The sequence below is a fragment of the Mustela putorius genome, unplaced genomic scaffold (genome assembly GCF_011764305.1).
Source record: "Mustela putorius furo isolate JIRA1106 unplaced genomic scaffold, ASM1176430v1.1 tig00537227_pilon_pilon_pilon, whole genome shotgun sequence".
In the NCBI taxonomy this organism is placed as follows: Eukaryota; Metazoa; Chordata; class Mammalia; order Carnivora; family Mustelidae; genus Mustela; species Mustela putorius.
Window position 1 is genome coordinate 4282158 of NW_025422368.1, and position 24777 is coordinate 4306934.

Genomic DNA, 24777 nt, shown 5'->3' on the forward strand with positions numbered 1-24777 from the left:
TCACAATCTAGGTCTTGGCTTAGGGAAGAGAGGCAAAGATAAGTTTGTTTCTCGTCTATCTGGCAATCTATCTAGCTTAGGTAAGGAGCTATCTATAGGATCTAACCCGGAGTGTGAGAATTCCACCTCAGGGTTTGGAACCAAGGCTCCAATTTGTAATAAAGTGTCACTCTGTTTTGCTTTGTCCTCTAGGTAAATAAGACCTTATAGGCAACTGTGACTAGTGTAGGGCACGATATAAGCATTTCTGGGTCTTTACCAACACAGAATCTTGGTTCCGTATAAATATCACCTCTTAATCATTGATGACCTTCCTCGGAAGGGTATTGTTCTGGGAAAATAATCTCCTTCTGCAATAATGAGCCTCACCCCACTAGGCAACGGGAGATGCTGCCATGACTGCTCAGCACCCCCTTGGATGCAGGAGGCACCTTCAGTGAGGAATGTCTGTGAGTAACAGGCAAAGGATTTATGTGAACTGGATTCCTAAGAAGCCAATGGAAAGGGAGGATATCTGTTTGCCTAGTGGTGATTAAAAAGGGAAAGAAGGGGTGCCTGGGTGGCTCAGCTGGTTAAGTGTCTGCCTTTGGCTCATGTCATGGTCTTGGGGTCTTGGGCTTGGGCTCTGTGTGGCACTCCTTGCTCAGCTTTTCCCTCTCCCTCTGCCCCTCACCCCTGCTCATACACTCTCTCTCTCTCTCAAATATATAATAAAATCTTTTTTAAAAAATAAATAAGAGGGGGGTGCCTGGGTGGCTCAGTCATTAGGTGTCTCCCTTCAGCTCCAATCATGAACACTGCGTCCTGGGATTGAGCCCTGCATTGGACTCCCTGCTCAGCAGGAAGCCTGCTTCTCCCTCTCCCACTCCCCTTGCTTGTGTTCCCTCTCTCGCTGTATCTTTCTCTGTCAAATAAATAAAATCTTTAATAAATAAATAATTAAGGACAGAAAAGATCTGAGGCTTTTATTGGTAATATAACTATAAATTAATAATTTCTGAACACTGTTTACAAAGTCAGCCTTATATGTCATTCATGCATAAAAATCAGACCATAATCACACATCTACCACAAGATCAGGCACGGATGCTTCTCTTCACATCTGAGACTTCCTTTCCCTTTCAAAACTACCCTTGATGTTCAAGTTTTGCTGGGATAGGAGGTACACAGGGCTATGAATTTAAGCTTGATGCAAGACAGGACTTACCCGTGTAGAGGGTCACTAGGCTCTGGAGCACTGACTTAAGGAGCCCTTCTCTGGAGGGCTTTAAGGACAGGACAGCCATCCTCTGTCTGGTATGCTTTGGAAGAAACCTGTTTGAAGTGTGGGGGGTGGGGATCATCGAGATAGCAGCTCCTGATTCTTTTTCTTCATTAACCCTTCCCCAAAGCGGCAATAACCCAATAAAGTACATAAAAACACCTTGAAAAAGCCCTTTCAGAGTATCCTCCTGGTGGTGAGGCTTCTGGCCTAGGAACACTCTAGTCAGACATTTTTTTTTTTTTAAGATTTATTTATTTATTTGACAGACAGATCACAAGTAGGCAGAGGCAGGCAGAGAGAGAGGAAGCAGGCTCCCTGTGAGCAGAGAGCCCAATGTGGGGCTTGATCCCAGGACCCCGAGATCATGACCTGAGCCGAAAGCAGAGGCTTTAACCTACTGAGCCACCCAGGTGCCCCTAGTCAGACTTTCCTCATTACTATGTACGGGAATTCATCAGCATCATTGCCTGCATCAACATCAGGGAGGTCCAAAGACACTGTCGTTAGCCCTGGCACAGTAGGCCATGTAATAAAGAACTCAGACTACTCCTTTCCACCTGTCTCTTTCCCACCTTCTTAGAGTCTACACTCCCCCATATTCATATACCTCACCATCCAACAAGTAGAACATCCCTGAAGTCTCCAAGTTTTGCCTGAGGCCATACAACATGATAGGCATAAAGCAGATTCTCCACCTCAAAGAAACACAACTAACAGTATGAAGAACTCCAAAACCGAGGCTGCTAATGTATTTTTAGTCTGTGCAGTCCAGGCAGGTCCAGAAAGTTCTAGGATGTCCATCTGTGTGGGTGGGTTTATGTTCACTCTTTGAGAGTGATCTCATTACTCTGAGATTGGGAAAGGGGCAAGAGTTGGCACAGAACCATAATTTCTGATGCAGGCATTAAGTCCCCTTGTAGTAGCCACTACAAGTCTACAATGGGAGAAAGGCCATGTGTCTTGAGGTCTTCTACAAAGGGTTCTAAGGAAAACTTTAGTAGGAGTTCAGGAAGAGAAAATATCTCCCTCACCAAGCAGACTAGGCTCTGAGCCTAGATAACTCTTCCTTTCAGTCTCATCAACTCCATAACTTCCTGACAAGACACAAAGGGAGAACTTCCTCAAACCCTATGTGAATTTGTGAGTAAGAGTACTTTGATGCCATGAGAAAGCATGCGATGATTCTGGCTGTATGAGATTCTCTTTTGGGATGTCCGGCACCATTGTCGAGAATCTATAATTGTTGAGATCCGATCTAATGCTCTCCTCAACCCCCACGTGGAATTGATGACAAATGACCCCCTCAAAAAGCCTGAGACTCTAGGTTGTTCTCATCTGACACCAAAAGAACCCTGAAATCTCACTCCTGCATGGATATCATTTGGAGGAAATCCTGTTGCCCTCATTTCCACTACCTTCAAACTTTAAATCCTAGGGTATGGACACCATTTATATTCAAAAAATAAATCACAAGTCTGAAATACTATCAAAGCCATTCCTAAGACTGTTCTCCCCAAAACCACCACCTCTTCCAGAACAGCCTCAATCCTGGAACCTATTCTAAGGACAGATGTTTCCCTTGAACTACCTCTCAAAACCAGGTCTCCCACCCAATTCAGGCTTCTCCCAACTGTAAAGAAAATGTTTAACTCACTTTCGGAGGTTGCTTCCTCATTTTAGTGACTCCCTTCCATCAAAGGACTGTTCCTTTCCTCCATGATCCCTCCCCAGAACCCAATTATCTTTCCCCAACCTCAAATACCTTCCTCCAGCCAGGAAACACACTTCCCCTCTGGAAACTGCTAGTTAGGTGTCTCTTCTGCTGCTTCTCAGTCTCCTTTTCCAGCTCTTCCCTGAATTTCCAAGAATGGAAAAATAGATGACTGTCTATAATTCTAAAAAAAAAAAAAAACCCTGAGTTTCCACTGCATAGAGTACTGAGGAGAGAAAACTAAGGAAAACAACTTCAAGCAAAGAGGGAAAAAATAAGGTGAAAGTGAGGAAGTAGAGGATGTAACAAAGCTTTTCTCTGTGATCAGAGTCCTGTCCTGAGAATCTCCACCAACGTGTCCTGCTTAGACAATTTACAGAGACAGAACTATGGTCTCAACCCTCTCCCACAATCTGGGGAAACCCTAGATGTCACTCCAACCCAAAATATCACCCACTTAGGGCACCTGGGTGGCTCAGTGGGTTAAAGCCTCTGCCTTCGGCTCACATCATGATCCCAGAGTCCTGGGATCAAGCCCCACATCGGGCTCTCTGCTCAGCAGGGATCCTGCTTCCTCTTCTCTCTCTCTCTCTCTCTGCCTGTCTCTCTGCCTACTTGTGATCTCTGTCTGTCAAATAAATAAATAAAATCTTAAAAAAAGAAAAATTCCTCTTTACCACCTTCCCACCTGACAAATAAAACCAAGTCTGGAGACCTGCTTCCCTAACCTTCCATAGAGAACCTTCTCCTTGGGCATCTGTCCATAGAATCCTGGCCTAGAAGAGTAGGTTGACTATTGAGAAACACACACACCTCTCAAGTACTACCTATATTCCTACTCTAAGGGAGTTTCTTAAGTTCAAATAATTACTCGGTATTTATCTATACTTAGTCCACTCATGCTACAGAACAGGGATCATTCTAAAAGTATTCATTCATAAGTTCTTCAGATATTGAGTGCCTAGTCTGTGCAGGGCACGGTGCTGGGTGCTAGGAATAGAGTGGGCACCCCGCCCTCTAGCGGCAAACGTTCCAGCGGGAAGACAACAAATTAAGCAATGATAATAAAGTATGAGAAGGGCTGGAACCTGGGGCAGGGTGGGGCTGGGCGGGGGCGGGGTGCGGGGCGTAGGGTCCCGGGGAGGGGAGGCGGGTGGCAGACGAGTGAAGACAGAACTCAAAGCTGTGGCACCACATAGCGGGAATACCGAACCTCATCTGTAGAGTCTTAGAAGGCTTTCCAAAGGAAGTGACACCTAAGCCGAAACAAAGGACAAATGGCAGCCAGGAGATGAGGAAGAGAATGAGTGTTCAAATCGGGGAATAATGTGTGGAAAGGAGGGGAGGGGAGACAAACTTTGGTAGGTAGTTTGAGAAACTTGAATGAATGAATACCATATCTGATATATTTGCAATACTTATTATAGTCAGTGGTTCCATTTGGAAAGTCATTCCCAGGCAGTATACTAGGGAGACAAAAGCTGAAAGCAAAAAGTCCGACTCGTTGCTTTGCACACCTTCAGCCCGGTAAGCAGTACGAGCTGTGAAACGTCCGTGGACTTACCGCCCGGTGCGCTGAAGTTCCGGCCCGCTGTGGCCCCCGTGTGGTTCCGGTTCTATGTGGCAAACATTTCCGTTTGGAACTCCAGGCATTTTCCTTTTCTCCTTTTAACAAAGGACCCCCAGATTAGTAAAGTCAGCCATCTGTTCTGTCCTTCCTGCTAACAGGGGGTAGTGGTAAGAAGAGAATCCAAAAGCAGCCCCCAAATACCCAAGGGTTTGTCGTTTTCAAATGCATTTACTGATTTGGGGCAGTTTATTTGATTTTGCTGAAAAACAAACAAGTACACAGAATTTCTCCCCCTCTCTACTAGTACCTAACTCCTAACTCTGCCTTGTCCAGAAACAGAAAAATGGAAGCTTTGGCGTCAGCTCTGTCCTAAGTTCTCTTTTCAAATCTCTCTCTGTGTAATCTTACTTTCCCTTAAAACTTTGAAGATAGTTTTATCTATTTGTAAAACTAAGGATAAAAATACTGAATTGGGGATGCTGCCAGCAAGGCTGAGCTAGCATTTGTAAAGCACCAAGTGCAGTGGCTAATGTGCAGGTGCTCCCTTTCCACTCTAGTCAGGCCACAAGCCTGGGTGACTGGCTGCGACTCTGCACCTTGCTCCTTTCATTGCATGGCCTCATCTACAATCTACTCCCAAGAAATGTCCTTCCCTCCCCTCTCTACCGTTGGGAAGCCTTGGGGATGCTAATGTGCATACATTACCTGGGAGGGGACATTTTTGGGTGGCTCGATTCTAATGGAGGGGTCCCACTCCCCTGGAGGCAGCACAGTGACCTGATCCAGGAACTCATCAATTCCCGCCAGGAGATCATCTCGTTCTTTTGCCTTATATGCCACGTCATGAAATATCTACAGGGAAGAAAAAATCCTCAGGAAAGTTGAAAATAACTTAAAACAATCACCAGTGACTATGGTGAAGGACAGATACACCCTCGTGATTTTTATCTGTCATAGGGATCTGAAATGTGGAAAACTTTAGCATTTAAAAAAATGCAAAAATAAGAGGCCTCTGGGTGGCTCAATTGTTACACATCTGGCTTCAGCTCAGGTCATAATCCCCGGGTCCCAGGATTCTCCCACTCCCCCTGCTTGTGTTCCCTCTCTAGCTGGGTCTCTCTCTGTCAAATAAATAAAAATCTTTACCAAAAAAAAAAGTAGAGATAAACTGATAAAAAACATAAACCCGAAGATGAGCTAGTCAAGAAGGACTAGCTATGTGTCTGTTAGTACAAGAAGAGATAAGACTCTAACATTGTATCGTTGTCATCCCTCCAAAGAATGGAACAAAAGGCAAAAGGCATGGGAAATTTTCCTGATCATAATAGTTGGAAAAACTGGGTGGAATTACTAATGAAGTTCTCTCCAAGAAATAAGTTTCCCAGTCAAAGAGAGATAAGAAAACACAACCCCCCCCTCACTCTACCTGCTAAGACATGCCTTAAAAACATTACACTGAAGCTTACATGAGCAGTGCAGGCCTTACTAAGGTATATAGTGGGGATCCAGCACCATGGCAGCCAAAATATCCAGTTTTCTTGGGACATTCACATTACAGTGCCCAAGTTCATACCCCTGACCTTTATGCAAACTATTCTCGTTTACATGGAATAAGAGTGAGGTTTCTTTATGTAAATAGCCTTTATGTACGGAATTAACCATCCTCTCTAGAAAGTTGTCAGCCTTTGTGTCTTTCTCTCTAGGTATCCTAATTGGCAATAATAATTTTCCCAGAAAAGGAATTCTCTGAATCCTTGATTTCTCAAAAAGGGAGAGATAACATAGGAAGAAATACCTCCAAGAAGGTTTGGTCCTCCTACAAAAGGCATTCAGAGAAGTGACCTGAACTGCTTCCCTGAAGATAATTACCCAGGATGGTAATTATTTTATCTCCAAAAAACAGCATAGGACTTGGCACAGATACTCAGTAAGTGTCTGTAGCATGAATGGGAAGAGGTGGCTCATACCTCATCTGTCATGATGGTAGCCATGGATCTGCCAATCTCATGGTACTGCTGACCTTTCCCTACTGGACCCAATAGGATAAACAAAAATCTGGCAAGACATAAAGAGGATGAAATTATAAATTATGTCAGTAAACATAAAGAAGTGTCATCATATTCCTCTCTAAACAACAAAACATTTCTCTTTCCTATCAAACAGAAATCACTGTCATAACTTCAATAAAACATGACAGGCTAATGATGGGGCAATAGAAGTTGCCTTGACCTAAAAGCTCCGCTATGAGCATTGAAAGCTATTTCAATACTCCATTCAATAATATGGTTACCATTCTTAGGGTTTCCATAGACACAATTCCTTACAATAGAAAAAAATGCTTTTTTCAAAACATACCATTGTAGTGCAAATTCAAGGTTTTCTGAATCTCTTTCATTGCTCTAATAAGAAAATCATGGGGAGAGGAGAGGGATAAGGAAGTTGAAATGATGAAGACCAATAGAGGGGTCTAAACTGTGTTCTGGACATCTGGGTACTCTGTAATTAACGGGGCTCTGAATCACCTGAGTCACCACTTTCAGAGTGCGTGAATAGCCTTATGAAGAAATGTGGACATATTTGCAAACCATTACAAATCCTGCCAGAACTGTGGAAAAAGACATCAATACCTTTGCTCAGAGACCTTTCCCCAAGACACGGCTCTGTGGAACTGGGAGACTAAGACTCAGGCTTCCCATCCTAACAAGTGATTAGCCCATGGTCTGCCCTTTGGATGCTCTTCAGTTCTCCATTCCCAAGCCTGTAGATACTGTATAGTCACAGCCTTAAAACTCTTAGAGTCCTTCTGCATGGAATTAATCAAATATACCCCCAGTGAGAGCACTGCTGAATTTTAAATAGCATTCCCCAGTTAATCCTAGATTTTGGCATTAGCTACTTTCATCCACCAGCGCTCACACAAATTTGTACTGGAGTTTTGCAGTCCTTGTCTTTACCTGGTAGGGATGGGCACTTCTGTCAGGCCTGAAAGAAGAACAGCAGGAGACAGCCTCACAAAGGCAACAATGGGGCGGTCCAAAGTATCCACCTCTCCAACAAGGACATTTGAGGCCTCTGCCCCAGTGGGAATTTTTTTCATGAAATGAAGATCCACCTGCAAGTCCAAAAGAACTCTCTGACAACCTAGGAGCATCCCCTCAAACATCATTCACCCTCTCGTACCTGACGTTCATCTGCTATTTTATGATTTAACAAGTGTTTTCTTACACTAGTTCACATAATCCTTACAATAACTCTGTAAAGTGGATAAAACAGGCCTTGTCAGCCCCATTTTTTTTTTTTTAATTTTTTTATTTTTATAAACATATATTTTTATCCCCAGGGGTACAGGTCTGTGAATCACCAGGTTTACACACTTCACAGCACTCACCAAATCACATACCCTCCCCAATGTCCATAATCCCACCCCCTTCTCCCAAACCCCCTCCCCCCGGCAACCCTCAGTTTGTTTTGTGAGATTAAGAGTCACTTATGGTTTGTCTCCCTCCCAATCCCATCTTGTTTCATTTATTCTTCTACCCACTTAAGCCTCCATGTTGCATCACCACTTCCTCATATCAGGGAGATCATATGATAGTTGTCTTTCTCTGCTTGACTTATTTCGCTAAGCATGATACGCTCTAGTTCCATCCATGTTGTTGCAAATGGCAAGATTTCATTTCTTTTGATGGTCAGCCCCATTTTTTTATTTTAAAAATGAAGCAGCTGAGACCCAGATAAGTTCACTTGCCCAGTGAAGCTTTGAAGAGAGGAAATTTAAATCCAGGTGTTCTGATTTGAATCCCATTACCCCACTCTTTCTCAAAGACTGTTGTTGAAGCGCTAGGCCACATTTTTTTCCATCTTAAAATACTTGAATGCTTTGTCAGAGATTTCAGCTTTTCTGAATAAAACAGGGAGCCTTACAGGCAGAGGAGCACCATGACACCATGCGTGTTCTAGCTCGTGTCAAGAATAGACCCAGCCAGCAAGAGGCTGGAGGCGGGGAGATCAATGCTTACATCAGCAGCTCCAAGGAGGCACCCAAGTCACAGTCCCGAAAAAGAGTCCCAACTGCCAAGTAGTTTTAGGAGACAAGAGCAAAAATTATCGTCCTAACAAAACCCTTGGAGGTAAGAAGGAGCTGCTGAAGAGTAAGTACCCCCCAAAAATGGTGGAAAAATCAGGAAGTCTGCATCAGTAAGGATTAGCAATTGCTCCTCTCAGTTCCAGCACGCTGAACCTGGTGGAACAGAGTGGGCCCCGCCCAGGCTGGAGAGAAAGGGAGAAGACCTGAGCAGAGGGGCCTCCTCTCCTGCAGAGGGGGTTCTGGTCTTAGACAAAGACCGAGGAAATACCAAAGCTTACCAGCTTCCAGCAAGAGGACTTTCATTTCCACTAGGGCTGCACTTAGGCCTCTAAGGCAAGTTCCCATGTCTGTGCTCACCTTGCTTAAATCCACAGGACTGTGTTCACAATTCACTCCATTTTTTACTTCAAGACTTGTCGTGGGAACAGACTGAGGAGACACAGTTTGACCTATTCAGAGGAAACAATTCCCTGAGTGTCTGCCCTTTGCCTCTTTGACACACCCCATCCATCACGGGTTGGCTAAGGCCATGTCTCCAGCAAAGCCCATATAGAGAAGTCCATCCAGATGACTATGAAGCTAAGACCCACACATACATATCACCTTACCCACTAGTTAGCGGTAAAGGGAGGACAGACGTCTTACTACTTCTGCACCTTCTTCCTGAACATATTTCTGATCATCTTTCCTTCCTCTAGTAAGGTAGTGATTCTTAACCAGCAGTACACCTCAGAACTTTTCAAGTGTGTGGATTCCCAGGCACATCCCTGAACGCTGGGATTCAGTGTATGCAGGGGCAGGGAGACATACAGGTTAGGCCCTGCCTGGCCAGAGAAAAGGAAACCAATCAGCAGCTGAAGTTCATTGAGTGTTTATAATCTACCATGCACCTGGTTAAGGGATTTACATGGATTATCGCATTGAAGGTTCACAATAAATTTGCTGTTCGATGCTATTATTATCCTTATTCCACAGAGGAGAAAGGGAGACATAAAGAGATTTAGGAGGGTGCCCAAAATCATACACTTTGCAAGTAATGAAGTCTGATTCTCAAGCCTGGAAGTCTGACTCAAGAACCTATGCTACTGTACTTGCCTCCCTGATCTAAGACCTATCTGCGGTCTTTCTGAGGCTTGCATCCCTAGGTCGACAAGAGATCAATGTCATCAGCCCCAGCCCGCCATCCTCCCTGTCAGCACGGAAGCTTGTTAGGCAATTACAGCCTGTACCCTCTAGTCACTTAGCACCTCCAACTAGTTCTTAAATGTCTAATTAATGAGAAAACAGTCACTCCTGATAATCTTACCGTTCTTATCCATCGAATGTGGATCAGACTGCTTCTTGCCAACCTCAGCAAAGGAGCGAACAATGGGAATGAGGTTATTTCTCTTTTTCTCGTTCTGATGGTGATGCTTTTTGAGCAGAGCTTCTCGCACTTTAACCCTCATGCTGTCATTCAAGTCACTGAACAGTTCTTGCTGGTCCAGGATCAGGTCTGGAAAGCAGGCGCTAACATGAACACTCCAACTGACAGTCCGTGAACTCAAAGAGGCCAGCATCAGGTGGGGTGGGGGGTGAAGGGCACAGAGTAGGGGAAAGCAGTTCCATCGGGTACAACTTATGCTTCAGTGTCCCAAAGAGTTATCTGAGGACAGCAACCATGGCAAGTTATACTTGATTCATGCAACAAATCGGTTTTATTAGAAACTATTGAGCACTTAATAGTGCCAGAATGGTACTATGAACTTTCCACTGATAATTCAATCTAATCCAAATAAATACTCTAGACTTAGGTGACACTGTAACAATTTGTACAGATCAGGAAACTGAGGCCCAAACATTACAGAATTCCCCAGAATGTCTCATCTAGTAAAGTTGCAGGACAGTTCAAAACCAAGGCTGTCTGACTCAAAAGCCCACATTAATAGCTACTTTATTCTTTCATTAGCCGAAGTTCCTCTGCAGTCCCTTCCTCCAAGATTTCAACATTGCTCTGATTGTCAAGAGGAGCTATAACTGTAGAACACTCCAAATGACCACTTGAAGGTAGAAGCTAAGCACATGGTAAAGCTAACTAAGCACCCCGGCAACTGCCGCCAAGCATCAACCTATAACCTGTCAAGTCCAGCGCAGTCTGAGGGGGAGGCAAGCCCCATACCTGCTATTAATTGTGTGTTCTAGAGCTAAAGGCCCACATTCTACCCCACTTCTACCACCTTCTGTGTGATCTTGGGTGAGTTCCCCAAACTTTCCATACCCCAGTTTCATTATCTGTAATACAGAGCTAATATTACGAACCATCCTCAAAGCTTGTTATGGAAAATTAATGAAATGATAAACACAAAATGCTGATTCTCAGCTGATACACGAGCCAATTTACCTAACTTTATCACTGACAAGAATTTATCAGGTCCCTAATGGAAAGAATGAGAGCAGTTATACTGCAATCCTACATACCTATCCTTGAGCCTCCCCAAAACTTCAACCTATTCTCAACCCCAACTCCATCCACAACTATCCAAGTACTAGAAACACTAAATAAAGAAAATATATTTTGAATATTCAAGCTGAGGATCCATGGTTTCTCTATCTTTAACCTTTATATTGATTGGCTCACTGCCCCCACATTGTAAACATGCTTCAAGATCCTGTATCTTGAGGGCGCCTGGGTGGCTCAGTGGGTTAAGCCGCTGCCTTCGGCTCAGGTCATGATCTCAGGGTCCTGGGATCGAGTCCCGCATCGGGCTCTCTGCTCAGCAGGGAGCCTGCTTCCCTGTCTCTCTCTCTGCCTGCCTCTCCGTCTACTTGTGATTTCTCTCTGTCAAATAAATAAATAAAATCTTTAAAAAAAAAAAAAAAAAAAGATCCTGTATCTTGAAAAAAAAGAATTTAATAAGAAAAAGAATGTTGGGGGGCACCTGGGTGGCTCAGCGGGTTAAGCCACTGCCTTCGGCTCAGGTCATGATCTCAGGAACCTGGGATCCAGTCCCGAATCGGGCTCTCTGCTCAGCAGGGAGCCTGCTTCCTCCCTCTCTCTCTGCCTGCCTCTCTGCCTACTTATGACCTCTGTCTGTCAAATAAATAAATAAAATATTTTTTAAAAAAAGAAAGAAAAAGAATGTTCACCCCAGGTCCTCCCTTATTTAACCCTCTCTCTCTCTCCTATCATTTAAAGTTCTCAAAAGAAAAATTTCTCAGTGCCCTACAATTTGGCTATCTAATTGAAATTGCTTTTTTTTCTTTTAAGTTTTTTTTTATTTATTTATTTATTTATTTATTTATTTATTTGAGAGAGAGAGCACTAGAGAGAAAACACAAGCAGGAGGAGCAACAGGCAGAGGGAAAAGCAGGCTCCCTGCTGAGCAGAGAGCCCGATGCAGGGCTTGATTCCAGGACCCTGAAATCATGACCTGAGTCGAAGGGGGACACATAACTGACTGAGCCACCCAGGCATCCCTGAAATTGTTTTTGATAAAAATCATCAATAACTTTCCTGTTGCTAAATCCGATGTTTACCTGACCTCTCTGCAGCATCCAACACTCTTGGCTTTTGTAATGGTTTGAATGGTATCCCCCTCCCAAAGATACATCTATGTACTAATCCCCTGGAACCTGTCACTGTGCTCTTATGTGTAAAAAGGTCTTTGCATACGTCAGTAAGCTAAGCATCTCAAGATAAGATCATCTTGGATGATACTGACAAATACCCTTAAAAGGGAGACAAAAATGAGAAGTCCACATGAAGACAGAGACAGACTGGCATTAGGCATTCATGAAAGGAACACATAGAGCAGCTAGAAGCTGAAAGAAGCAGAAAACAGCTTTCCCCTAGAGCCTTCAGAGGGGCCACTGGATCTCATCAGAGCTGATCCCTCCCCTGTTTCCCCACATGATCCCAGAGAGGCAGAATAACTTGGATACTTGAAGAAAAGTCTGAAGAAATCTATTCAACCAGTGAAAGCTTAGCTGAGGGAAGAACCCTCACGTGCACCCAGGTGTTTCTCAAACTTCGTTCCAAAACATGGTAGCAATACTCAACTATGTCAGGAAATCCCATCAGACATCGCCCTTCACACCCTGCTGAAGCCTGGGGTGCCTTTGGCTCAATTTCTTATGGTGTCTTCCCTAGTGACCATGTTTAAAAATCTTTCCTTAACACCTTTTTCTCTGCACAATTCCCACTTGCCCCTTTCTCTAGCTATTACTGAGACATATTTCTGTGGTTGTACTTATTTAAATTGTCCCGTGGCTATTTCCCCACTAGAAGGTGAGTTTCTTGAAGGTAGGAATTGTATCTTATCTTTATTCCCCTGTGTTTAGCACACTATCAAGCATAAATAGGTACAAAATAAACGTGTGCTAAATGAACAGGCAGATGGAAGACTGAACATCTTGTTGTTTGAATAAGAAGGCTGTGAAATAGGTAGAGTAGTTTCTTAGTTTAAAACCCAATGCCCCTAACTGAAGACACTGAGGTCGGGAACTTTCAGTGACAGACCTGAGTCAACACAGCTCCTTTATTCTTTCCTCCATACCACATTTAATTTACACAAACATTCCTTTGTTTTTCCGTACCTAACCATACCTGATATTTCTTCTATGCTATTTGCACGCATATCCAGAAGGACTGTTCCATTAATAAGGCAGCTCCTTAGCTCAAAGAGACTGTGCAGTGAAAGGGTTGCCACATAAGGCTTGCTCCAGCGTTCACCTCCATCCTCAACATCCTCTTCAAACTTCAGCCACCTGAAAGCATTTACAAACAACTAGATGTCAAAGGGAGAAAATGAGGAAGTTCCACGAGAGAATTTTTAATATAAGCCACAATGAGAGATACCTTAATAATCACACTAAACGTTATCATTTCATCATATGCTCAGGGTTCATTGATAAGCGAAAAAACAGGTTATAAAACAGCACAAAGTTGAGTACAGTTTGATCCCATTTCTATTTAAGGAAAATTTTAAAAATGCAAACACATGTATAAGACACCAAATGGTGTCTTCCTCATTATCCTTGAGGTAGTAGATTTGTACATAATTTACATCTTCTTTTTGCTTATCTTCCTTTTCTTTTTTTTATTAAAGATTTTATTTATTTATTTAACAGAAAGAGACACAGCGAGAGAGGGAACACAAGCAGGGGGAGTGGGAGAGGGAGAAGCAGGCTCTCCGCTGAGCAGGGAGCCCGATGCGCGGCTCGATCCCAGGACCCTGGGATCATAACCTGAGTCAAAGGCAGATGCTCAATGACTGAGCCACCCAGGCACCCCTTATCTTTCTTTTCTAATTCATATAAAGAGCACATATTATTTATGCAATTAAAAAGATAGATCTAATCAATATCATTTGGATAGATTAATAAAACGGTAACATTTTTCTTTTTAAAAAAAACCTCTATGCATTTATAAGTTGGCAAAGACGGAATAACAAGACTAACTGCCTTTTCACTTGACATCAGAGTGATTGGCTTGCCTAATCCTCTCCACCCATGGCAAACATCCAAGGATATAGCAAGGATCCAGAAAGAGATGTTCCAGTGAGAGCTAGAGCCACACTTTGCTAGTTACCCACCTTGCCTTCTTCCCAGAAGCTCAGGCATGCAAGCTTTCTATCACCCATAAGATTCACTAGTCAGGGGCGCCTGGGTGGCTCAGTGGGTTAAGCCGCTGCATTCGTCTCGGGTCATGATCTCAGGGTCCTGGGATCAAGTCCCGCATCGGGCTCTCTGCTCAGCAGGGATCCTGCTTCCCCCTCTCTCTCTCTCTCTCTCTCTGCCTGCCTCTCTGCCTACTTGTGATCTCTGTCAAATAAATAAATAAAATCTTTAAAAAAAAAAAAGACTCACTAGTCAATTACTGGAGGAGCCCAAACATGGTCTTAGCCAATCTGAGGGCTCTTCTGGGGCTTGAGCCTCGGGCAAACATGGTCACTCCACAGCTACCCCAGAAAATCCACCATTAGGCTACCTATACCCATGGGTCTCCATGAGGTAGGGCTGTCCCATAGGACATCTCAAAAATTATGAAAACATCCAATGAATCAAAATCCAAATGAATTAAAACACTATGGTTCACCTTCAGAAAATTCTTCACCTATCCTACATTCACCTATGCTTGGTTGCATGGTTCCAAACCAAGATGGCCCCATCAGGCATCTTCTAAGCCAGACCTATAATAGCAAGATGATCCATGAGCAACTCTTGGTCCTAAAGAAATGAGAGGACTCCGTAAAGCTTCTGTTTCTGTCACCTATCCCAGGCTAAGGTCAATGGTATAGTGTCACCAGAGACAACACAAAGAAGCCAAGATCAAGACTTCCCACAGAAGGCTCTGGAACATCAATCCCCATGTCAGTCATTACTTCTGCCATGAAGAAATAAAAGACAAGCAGACCTGTCACTTGCTGAAAGGTAGACGTTTGCCTACCCAAGCAAATCATGACCCAGGATAGATTAGGGCCCACCTAGCTGTCTCCTTCCACTCAGCATCTTCTCCCTCCTTCATGCAGATCTCATCCAGCTCTGTGAACAGCTCATGAGGAACATGCTCTTCATCTTCCTCAGTGCCAAGAATGAACTGAACACGCTGAGATGGTGTATCTGGAAAATTGACCACAGAGAAAGGTAGATCAAAAAGATTTTAAAATGCTATTCTGTGGAAACAGTTAAGTGGGAGGAAAAAACTAAGACAACTTGAAGAAAACCCACAATGAACTTGAAATCTGGTTAATCTGATCAAAAAGAATTAATTTGCTAATAAATGATTTCAGCTTATCTGGTAATTGATTTGGGGGGCCAGAACTAAGAGTTTTTCGGGAAGATACTGTCCATTCTTAGAGGCATTTCTTGTTCATGGAAGCAAACTCTGGAAACTCTATTAAAGGGCTAGAGAATCAAAACTGCTTAATGGACATCACACATTCCCTCAGCCTCACCAAGGACCCAGCCATGGACCCCTGCCCACCCTCTCTCCTGAGAATGTTACCATGGGCCAGGGCCTCTGGGCCTTCTTCCCCTTGGCTGGCTCCTTTGCCCCGCCCTCGTCTCCGGTGCTTCTGGCCATGTGCTCGGTGATGGCGATGGCTCTGCCGGCCCAGCGGCATCCGAACCCCCACATACAGAGTTCTATGACCTGGAATGAAGCAGATGGACTTTGTTTTTGTTTTTGTTTTTTATGTTTTTATTTACTTATTTTTTAGTCATCTCTACACTGAATGCGGGGCTCAAACTAAGGATCCCGAAGTCAAGAGTTTCATTTCATGCTCTTCCAAATGAGCCAGCCAGGCACCCCAGAGAACACTTTCAGTAAAAGGAACCGAGCATATTTAAGAGAGGAAAAAATCATAGCTCTCTGGCCAGGTCACAAGTCTGTAATGGCAAAACTTCAAAGACTCCAGGACTAAAGACGTAGAGATTGTGGAGTTGACGTACTCCTTCCTCCTGCATGGGGCTGCAAACCTCACAGGAGCATTAAGATCAAAGGAAATAATGTGCGTGGACTTGATTTGCAAACCATAAAGGCCAACAAGGATCCTAGTTGTTGTTACGACAATTTGAGCAATTGAAAAAAAGCAATATGGTCACTGTGCCAAGTCCTGGCAGGGAGGGGGTTTAGAGAAGTAGCTAAATGCTCAGGTCCTGCCTGGGTCCAAAACTTGGCCTCACCATTCACTTAACATGTGACCTTTAACAAGTTAGCTAATCTCTCTGTGTCTTTAAAAAATAATATCAAAAGCTTATTATTTAAACTTGGAGGGTTTTCATGAGTAGTACATAAGATAATGTATGTAAAATGCTTAACATGATGCCTGGAATAACTTTTAGCAGCCACTGCATTCTAGGACCAGTTTCTACTACTTTTCCTTCTGCACTGTAGAATACACAATCTAGAATAGTAGTGAGAGACTAGTGACAAATCAATCCTAAGAAGCATGAGTCTGGGGTTACAGGGAGAGATAGTAAAAGTACAAAAAGAGAAGAATGTGGGAAGATAAGTGATCCAAGCATGTTCCTGCCCGATTCCTCCTTTTCTACTCATTTGTTCCTTCTAGAAGCCTTATTTTGTGCTGCTCAAGACTGCCAGGCTTCTCTCTTGCCTCCATCTGGCTTCCCTTGTCTTGCTGTCAGCCTGAAGCCTAGAATCAGGGGCTGCTACAACCCTGGTGCAGAGATACTCTGCCCCCACTACTGCCCAGTTCCTGCTGCTAGTGTCCTAGAACTCAGGCTGACTCCCCACTTCTTCCACCACACATGCACTCCAGTCTTCAGTCACTGTCTTCAAATCCACAGCCCTGAGCCACACTTCCTCCCTCTGAGCAGGTGACCTCACTTCATATTTTACTAAGAAGACTTGGGCAATCTCATGTGACTTCCATCTCAGCCTGGCTTGCTTTCCTCCCCCAGCTGCCCCTCTTTTCCAGGCTAGTGAGTATGGCTTCCCATGACTCTGGAGTCCTCTTTTATCAGCTAGCCTCAGTCTCTCCTTTCCATCCACCCCTTCCACAGCTTTCTCCTGATTATAAATCTCTCTTACCTTTTTTTTTTTTTTTTAAGTAAGCTCTAGGCCCAATGTGGGACTCATAACTCTGAGACCAAAGGGTCACATGCTCTACCAACTGACCCAGCCAGGTGCCCCATGTCTATCTCTTAAAAAGAAATTTTCCAATATAGTGCTAATCTCTAAGCTTCTACCTGTCCATTCTCCTTCTCCATCAAACACTTTCAAGAACAATCTACCCACCTAGCTTCTGTTCCTCACCATCTCCTTGTTCCAGAGCCTCTGCATGTGGTTACTTCCCACTCAAAGTGTTCTCATTAGGGACCACATAGTCACCAAATCTCTATAATCTTATGTCTCTCAGTTCAACTCCAAAGCCTTTCCTGAGAGCCCACCACGTGCCAGACAGTATCCAAATCCCTTGACAACCTCCTCCCATTGGTGGTCCAGAGTCCCTTAGCTCCTATACCTTTGCCCTCCCTGGCTCATCTGCACACTTCTGACTTGTCTTCTCCACCCCTTTCACAGTCCACCAAAGGAAAGCTCCCAGGATTTTGGTCCTGGCCCCTTCTCCTTTTTTTACTAGTATCTACTCTCATGATTTGAAAGTTTACTTCTACAAATGAACCCCAAACCTTTATCTATAGTGATTCAACATATCCCAAAGCAAACCCTATCCTCCATCTCAGATCAAGCTCATGCCCATTTCTTCCATGTTTTCATTCATGGCATCACCATTCTCTCAACTTTCCAGGCCTGAAACCTCAAGAGCTACTGTAGATTTCCAGCTCTCCCCATACCCCTCCAGTGCTACATCCTACAAATTATGGAGGTCAAGGATTTTTCTCCTTGCACTTTGACAGCAGCAGGAGCCTCTTTCCTGCCTCCCACACCAGGTCAGTCCTACAGACAAATCCTCCTGAAGCACTGCTCTGATCACAGCTCACGTTTGTGCAGTCAGGACCCTTCATGTTCCTGCATGCCCAGGTCCAGCCTCCTTTCTAGTTTTTCTTCACTAGGACAAATTGTACATCCAATAGGAAAACAAAGGGAAGGGCCTCTAAAAGAACGGAGCTATCAGCTCAAGCGAAACTGAAGTAGAAATTTCACATGTGCTCACACCAATTAAACATTCCAGGGGCAGAGAGAAATCTAGAGATGTACGCCTTTTGCATCCATCCCAGCAATGCTGTCTCTTCCCCACAGCCTCAGGTGCTGCACCCACCATCATCTTCTTTCCTCTACCCAAACCAACCCCGCTATTCCACAAATGTGCCAGTGCCTTCCAGACACGGACTTGGTTTGATCCCTCAAGATTCACGGCAATGCACCATCCTTCTTGGTATTATGTCTGAGCTCCCTGATCAGAAGTGCCGCCTTCTACCTCTAACTCCCAAGAGCCCTTGGCTAGCATTCTCTTACGCACTTATTTTATGCTTTGCACTAAAATTAATACCTCCACTATTCATCTGCAAGTTTCTCAAGGTACCAGGTCAGCCTTTCTCCCTCTTGGAATCCCTCACACAAAGCACAGTGTTTTACCTATGGTCATTGTTCCACAAATGTTCAGAAAATGGAACATCTCCTAAGAGCCTCCCTCAGGAACATAACACCTTTGAATCTCCTCAGGAGTTCCTTAGTCTGACCGAGAGGGCATCTCATTTGAAAGGAGCCACAAAAGGAATGTATAAACAAAGTGAACATGGTTAGGGCAGTTGACTCATCAAAGCATAAGACTCAGACAATCCAACCCAACCTGAGAATGGAAAGCTTAATCCAGGAAGACTTCCTGAATAAGGAGAATTTATGGAAAGAGTTGCCAACTCTTCCTGTTTCCATTGCAATGGGTTTTCCTAAGACTCTGCTCAACTTCTCTGAGGCTTCCTCAATAAGTGCTCTCCACTTACGAGTCAGTTAATTAATACAAACTGGAGTGCTGCTCTACGTTCCTTTCTCTACTTCTCTCTCCTTTTCATTGTCCTCTCCCACCTTCCAAAGTCCCAAATGATAAAGAAAAATGAAAAGAAAGGATTATATATACCACATCCTCTTTATCCATTCATCTATGGATGGACACTTGGGTGGCTTCTATATCTTGGCTATTGTAAATAATGCTGCAATAAACTTGGGGTGCATACATCTTTTTGAATTAGAGTTTTCATTTTCTTCAGGTAAATACCACTAGTGGAATTACTCGATCATATATATTTCTGGATCATACATATTTCATATGTAATTCTATTTTCCATTCTGGGGAGAACATCCATACTGGTTTCCAGGGTAGCTTTATCAATTTGCACACAAAAAATGAAATATTCCTCAGCCATCAAAAAGAATGAAATCTTGCCATTTGCAACAGCATAAGTGGACCTAGAGTATATAATGCTAAGTGAAAAAAATCAGGTAGAGAAAGATTAAATACCATATAGTTTTATTCCTACGTGGAATTTAAGAAATAGAACAAACGAACAAAGAAGAGACCAAACACACACACACACACACACACACACACTCTTAAAATAGAACAAACTAGTGGTTCGCAAAAGGGAGGTAGTGGGGGTGAAGTAGATAAAGGGATTTAAGAGTATACTTATCATGATGAGCCCTGAGTACTATACAGAATTGTTGAATCATTATATTGTATATCTGAAAATAATATAACACTATATGTTAATTATGCCTCAAGGGAGAAAAAGGAACAAGATTAGAGGGAAATTTATTAGAGATTTATTAGAGATTTATCAGAGATTTATTAGAATGTTGAGAGGCCAAAGGATAAAACATTTAGTATCTGGAGAAATCACACCTCCTCCTCACCCTGTCTTAGGGCAATCCTATATTGACTCACGCACATCTCAGGACATTACTGACAGGCAGATCTCTAAACATAATGTAATCATGTTACAACTTTATTGAAACAGAAATATAGAGCCAGAAGAATTCATCTGCTAAGAGGTAGGATTCCAAACCTCTGACATTATCAATGAAAATCATAAAGTGTGAAAATGACTAAATTGAATACTGTCTTAATAAAATACCATCTGTTAACTAATAATGTTCCACTATAGTATGTTAATTAGTTCCCTGTAGTACACCACTGAGACCAACCCAGGCTTGAGTCACCTAACTGTGCCAGGTCCTGCCCCATGGGCTGAGGATACAGTAGTGAACAGCACAAGTTTCCTGTCCTCCAGACATATATTCTAATTAGGGGAGACAGGCATTATGAAAACAATAACATATTATTTCAAGTAATGATAATTATTCTGAATAAAAACATGGTAGAGGCACCTGGGTGGCTCCATCAGTTAAGTGTCCAACTCTTGATTTCATCTCAAGTCATGATCTTAGGGTCGTGAGCTCAGCACTGGGCATGGAATCTGCTTAAGATTCTCTCTCTCTCTCTCTCTCCCATTGTAACCCCATGCCCCACTCTTGTGCACATGGTTCTCTCTCTTAAAAAAAAAAAAAAAAAAAAATGGTAGGGGACCTGAGTGGCTTAGTCGGTTAAGCATCTGCCTTCAGCTTAGGTCATGATCCTAGGATCCTAGGATCAAGCCCCCCCTAGGGCTCTATTCTCTACGGGGAGCCTGCTTCTCCCTCTGCCTCTGCCCCTCCCCCTGCTTATGCACTCTTGCTCTTTCTCTCAAATAAATAAAATCTTTAAAAAAGGATAAAGTGTCTGGGGTAGAAGGTAGGGTGGAGAAGGGAGACTATAGCTAAGATGACAAGGGGCAACATCTAAGTGATGAAGAGAGGCCATGAGAAGAGCATTCCAGGACAAGGCAAGATCAATGCACAGGCCTTACAGTGGGAATGTGCGAGTTCCAAAGCAAAAGGATGGTCAGTAGGGCCAAAGCAAGGTAAAAGAGGAAAGAAGAGGAGGGAGGAAAGGTCAAAAAGACAGGCAGGGGCATATCATGAAAAACGCATGGGCAGTTAAAAGCATAAATTGTTCCCACAGAACCACTTCAGCCAGCCCTAAAACAAGTGTTGTAAAATTAGGTATGTCTAGGTAGAGCTGAGACTTAGATAAAGAATAACCTCACTGAGGAGTAACTTTTTTAGTCCTTCAACAGAGCCATCCCAACCATGAGCTTCCTCTTCCCAACAAATCCCTCAGGCAGTTATTGGCCAGGTTAAGGACCTCTACTTCTTCTTAAGCACATTCCAAATACTTCCACAGGGCTTTTGTTAGTATATTGCTAATATTATGTAATTTTAAGTATTTTCTAAATAGAAATTGAGGTATAGTGATTAGATATTAGAACCTGTGCTATTAGATCTCATTTTCTTGGTTAATTTGCTCGCTGTCACCATTAAAGTAAAACGAGGAGGTTGGGCCAAATGACTTCTCATGTCTAGCCCAGATTCTATATACAAACTTAGGAAAGGCTCAGGCCAGATCATTATTTGGAGAAGACAAGATGATTTGATTGTTCCCACTATTCTTTCTTACTGCTGCAAAAAGGGCTTATAGCATGGGCTCGGTAAATGTTAGTGAATGATGTATGGTTTTGTCTCATACTAAAATTTCCACTAGGCCATTATCAATGGGGAAGACATCCTTCACCAAAGCCTTTGGTGGCTTTGTAGGAAGTAAGGTAAAGCTCAAATCCTAGGGAAAGAAGACTCTTTTTCTCTAAGAATTTTTTGGTCCAGTCAGTTCTCCCAAACACTAACCAACCAGAGTGCCTGCCTTTTGAAATGCTGGAGACAGGCAGAAATGAAAACAAGCCCCAGCAGGGGTCAGAGCTAAGAAGGACCAAAGTAGCTGGCAGAAAATTAGGCCTCAGTTTCTAAGCTGAGGACTCCAAAGCAGGGACTTGGATTTTCTGAGTGAAATCAGCAGAAACAATGACAAACAAATGGACACCAGGAAATGAATATGGCATCAATAAAATCTAGTCCGTTGAACTAGATTCTGGCAGTCTGGGACTTCACTAAACTCTTCCTGTGGTCACTTTGCTGCTCTCCCACCAGGAGTCTTCTTCTCCCTCATCTACCTACCAGCTCACCCAGATTCCTCCTTCTCCCCATCTAATTCCCTATTCTTTCTTTCCAGCCATTGTCAAACCTGCGCTTTGGGATCTATCTGTGTCCAAATACAAGTATTCATTCAGTAAAACTTATGGGAGAGATGTAATGTTTCTTTTAAAAATAAGTATATATACACATACAGAGAGTGACTGTTAGTGAACTGGGGCTGAATCTTCTCGATTAAGACAGAAATCACAGCTGCACCCTACCTGGCAGACGGAGACTGGGCCTACCAACATAGAGTGCCTGTCATAAACACTGTTTACCCAGAACACATGCAGAACTCATTAGCACACACTGAAAATTATTCCACCCCCCTGGGCAAAAGGTTAAACTCAAAGTCAATAACCAGAGGGGGGAGTCAAACACGGAGAGCAGATGCAAGCCTTTTTTTAATAACTTAAAAATAAGATCAAAAGGCTCTTACCTCTGTTAAAAACTTTTTAGAAGGCATTAAACCTAGTGTAGGATTTTTAAAGCTAATAGTTAATCAGGAATAATGATCTGCCAAAAAACAAAAAACAAAAATAAAAAAAAAAAAACAGAAAACAGCAGTTCTGTAACAAAAGCAACTGTTTCATATCCTTCTGGGAGCAGGAGAGTCCACCAAAGCACATCATGGACTGTTGCTCTTTGTGAGTTTATCTTTGGAAATCTGCTCTAATACTTGCTTTGGACTCCTCTCATACATAAAAAGAAGCCACGTCATGGTTTTATGCACCTTCTACTGATGGAATTCACTTATGCAAAAAGACTGCCATTTGCAAAACTCTGTAACAATGTCCAGTTCTGAAAAGGGGGAGGGAATGTGTTATGTGGAGCAGAGGGTACAGAATAAAGGAAAAAAAAAGACCCTGAGATTCGCCCACAGCCACAGAACCCTCTGTCATGGCATACACTTTGAATCAGAATACAATTTACTTCCACCTTCTATCAAAGTGGGACTGACTTTATTTCACGCCTTCAAGAAATGACATCACCCGGGGCGCCTGGGTGGCTCAGTGGGTTAAGCCGCTGCCTTCGGCTCAGGTCATGATCTCAGGGTCCTGGGATAGAGTCCCGCATCGGGCTCTCTGCACAGCGGGGAGCCTGCTTCCCTCTCTCTCTCTCTCTCTCTCTGGCTGCCTCTCCGTCTACTTGTGATTTCTCTCTGTCAAATTAATAAATAAAATCTTTAAAAAAAAAAAAAAAGAAAGAAAGAAATGACATCACCCTAGGGGTAGCCTGAGTCCTAGGGCCTGCCTCACAGTGAGTCAGGGTACACTCTCCCAGCATGGCCAGGCCTACAGAGAATCCCAACACTCTCTTCTCCTTTCTGGAGCTGCTCTAGAAACACATCAGGCCTGAGAAGTGGGCACCATTGGCCCTCCGTGTGCTGCCAATTGTGCTTTATTTAAAAAGTGCTCACCTAAGTAAGATTCAGTTTTCAAAAAGCTCTATGTGTGAAGGACAAGGCACTGTCCCCTCTAAACAACACTATAGATAGCTTTCCTTTATGGCAAAAAGGTGAGAGCATAAAGAATAGATATGTCATCTTGAAAAGATGCTCTGGCTGCCTATTACTCAGCTGACCTCTGTGAATGGAACCCAATCCACAGGATCCAAAAGAGTCTGCCCGTGTCCTACTCTCCAGCAGACAAAAGTGTTCCTAAGTCGTTACCTCCCTGCTGAGAGCAAAGGTCTAGTGGGCCAGACACCTAAACTGAGAGCAACAGTAAGAGGGTAAGAGGCACCAGGATTACCAGGGCAGAACGGGGGACAGGGCAACATGATAGATAATCACATGATGTTTATATCATATAAAAATCTTTATGTGATGGAGCAAGAAGTTGAGGTTGGGTGGTTGATACTCAGGACTGTCTTCCCCGGCAGGCAGTGTGGTAGACTAGAAAGAGTGGAATTCCATCTCAGTCTCACCTATTAGGCTAAATGACCCCAAACAACTTCTCCACATGTAAAATAGCGATGATACCTACCCTCCCCCACCCAACCCCCACGCCCAGGCTGCTAGGAAGATGAAAAATGCGAAATGCCTAATCCAATGCTTACGGCACAGGGGGCATTCAACAAATGTTAGCCTCCCGCCTCCACACCCGTTCCTTCTCCACTTTCTCCCCGTTGCCGAAACCCACACTGGCTCCTCTTCCATCTGGTCAGAATAACTTGACCTTGAGATATCCAAACTCCTCTGACCTCCAGAAGCCACCCACATAAACTCTCATGGTAACAGACCTAGAGGCTGAGTCAGCCTCTACAGATTTCACTCTCCCCAACCAAAGGACAAGTTTTCTCTGGGGATTATACAACTTTGATGAAAAAAAAAGTCACGGGAACAAGCAGTACAGACAGAACATTTTACATGCAGTCTCAGTCATTACAAAGTTGCTGTATCATAGCCTTCAACATTTCAGGGGCTACAGAGATTTCACAAAGGCTTTGAGCAAAGTGTGGGTTCTTATTAAAGCTATGATGGACATGAGCCTTTCTCTCACATCACCATTTATCAGGAAACCAGGCCCTATGGAAAAAAGGAAAGCAGAAGGACGTCATCAAGGATCATGTGGGGACCTAGGGGTGGGACGGGGAAAAAAGAAGGTTAAGGGAACCT

General features: G+C 43.5%; 1 protein-coding gene across 6 annotated transcripts in view; it reads right to left on the reverse strand.

Annotated features, from left to right (window-relative positions):
- Positions 1–24777, reverse strand: part of SLC4A8 (solute carrier family 4 member 8) — a 77692-nt gene that overhangs the window by 39180 nt on the left and 13735 nt on the right. For all 6 annotated transcript variants that reach the window (XR_006604703.1, XM_013046913.2, XM_013046910.2 and 3 more), the window contains 9 exons: positions 15618–15764; positions 15097–15232; positions 13218–13378; positions 9939–10127; positions 8990–9081; positions 7500–7657; positions 6513–6600; positions 5251–5397; positions 4540–4640 (listed from right to left, as the gene is read on the reverse strand). Coding sequence is in view for 5 of the 6 variants with exons in the window: in XM_013046910.2 (XP_012902364.1) it covers positions 4540–4640; positions 5251–5397; positions 6513–6600; positions 7500–7657; positions 8990–9081; positions 9939–10127; positions 13218–13378; positions 15097–15232; positions 15618–15764 (1219 nt within the window). In the remaining variant the exon portion in view is untranslated. The remainder of the gene's footprint in view (positions 1–4539; positions 4641–5250; positions 5398–6512; positions 6601–7499; positions 7658–8989; positions 9082–9938; positions 10128–13217; positions 13379–15096; positions 15233–15617; positions 15765–24777) is intronic.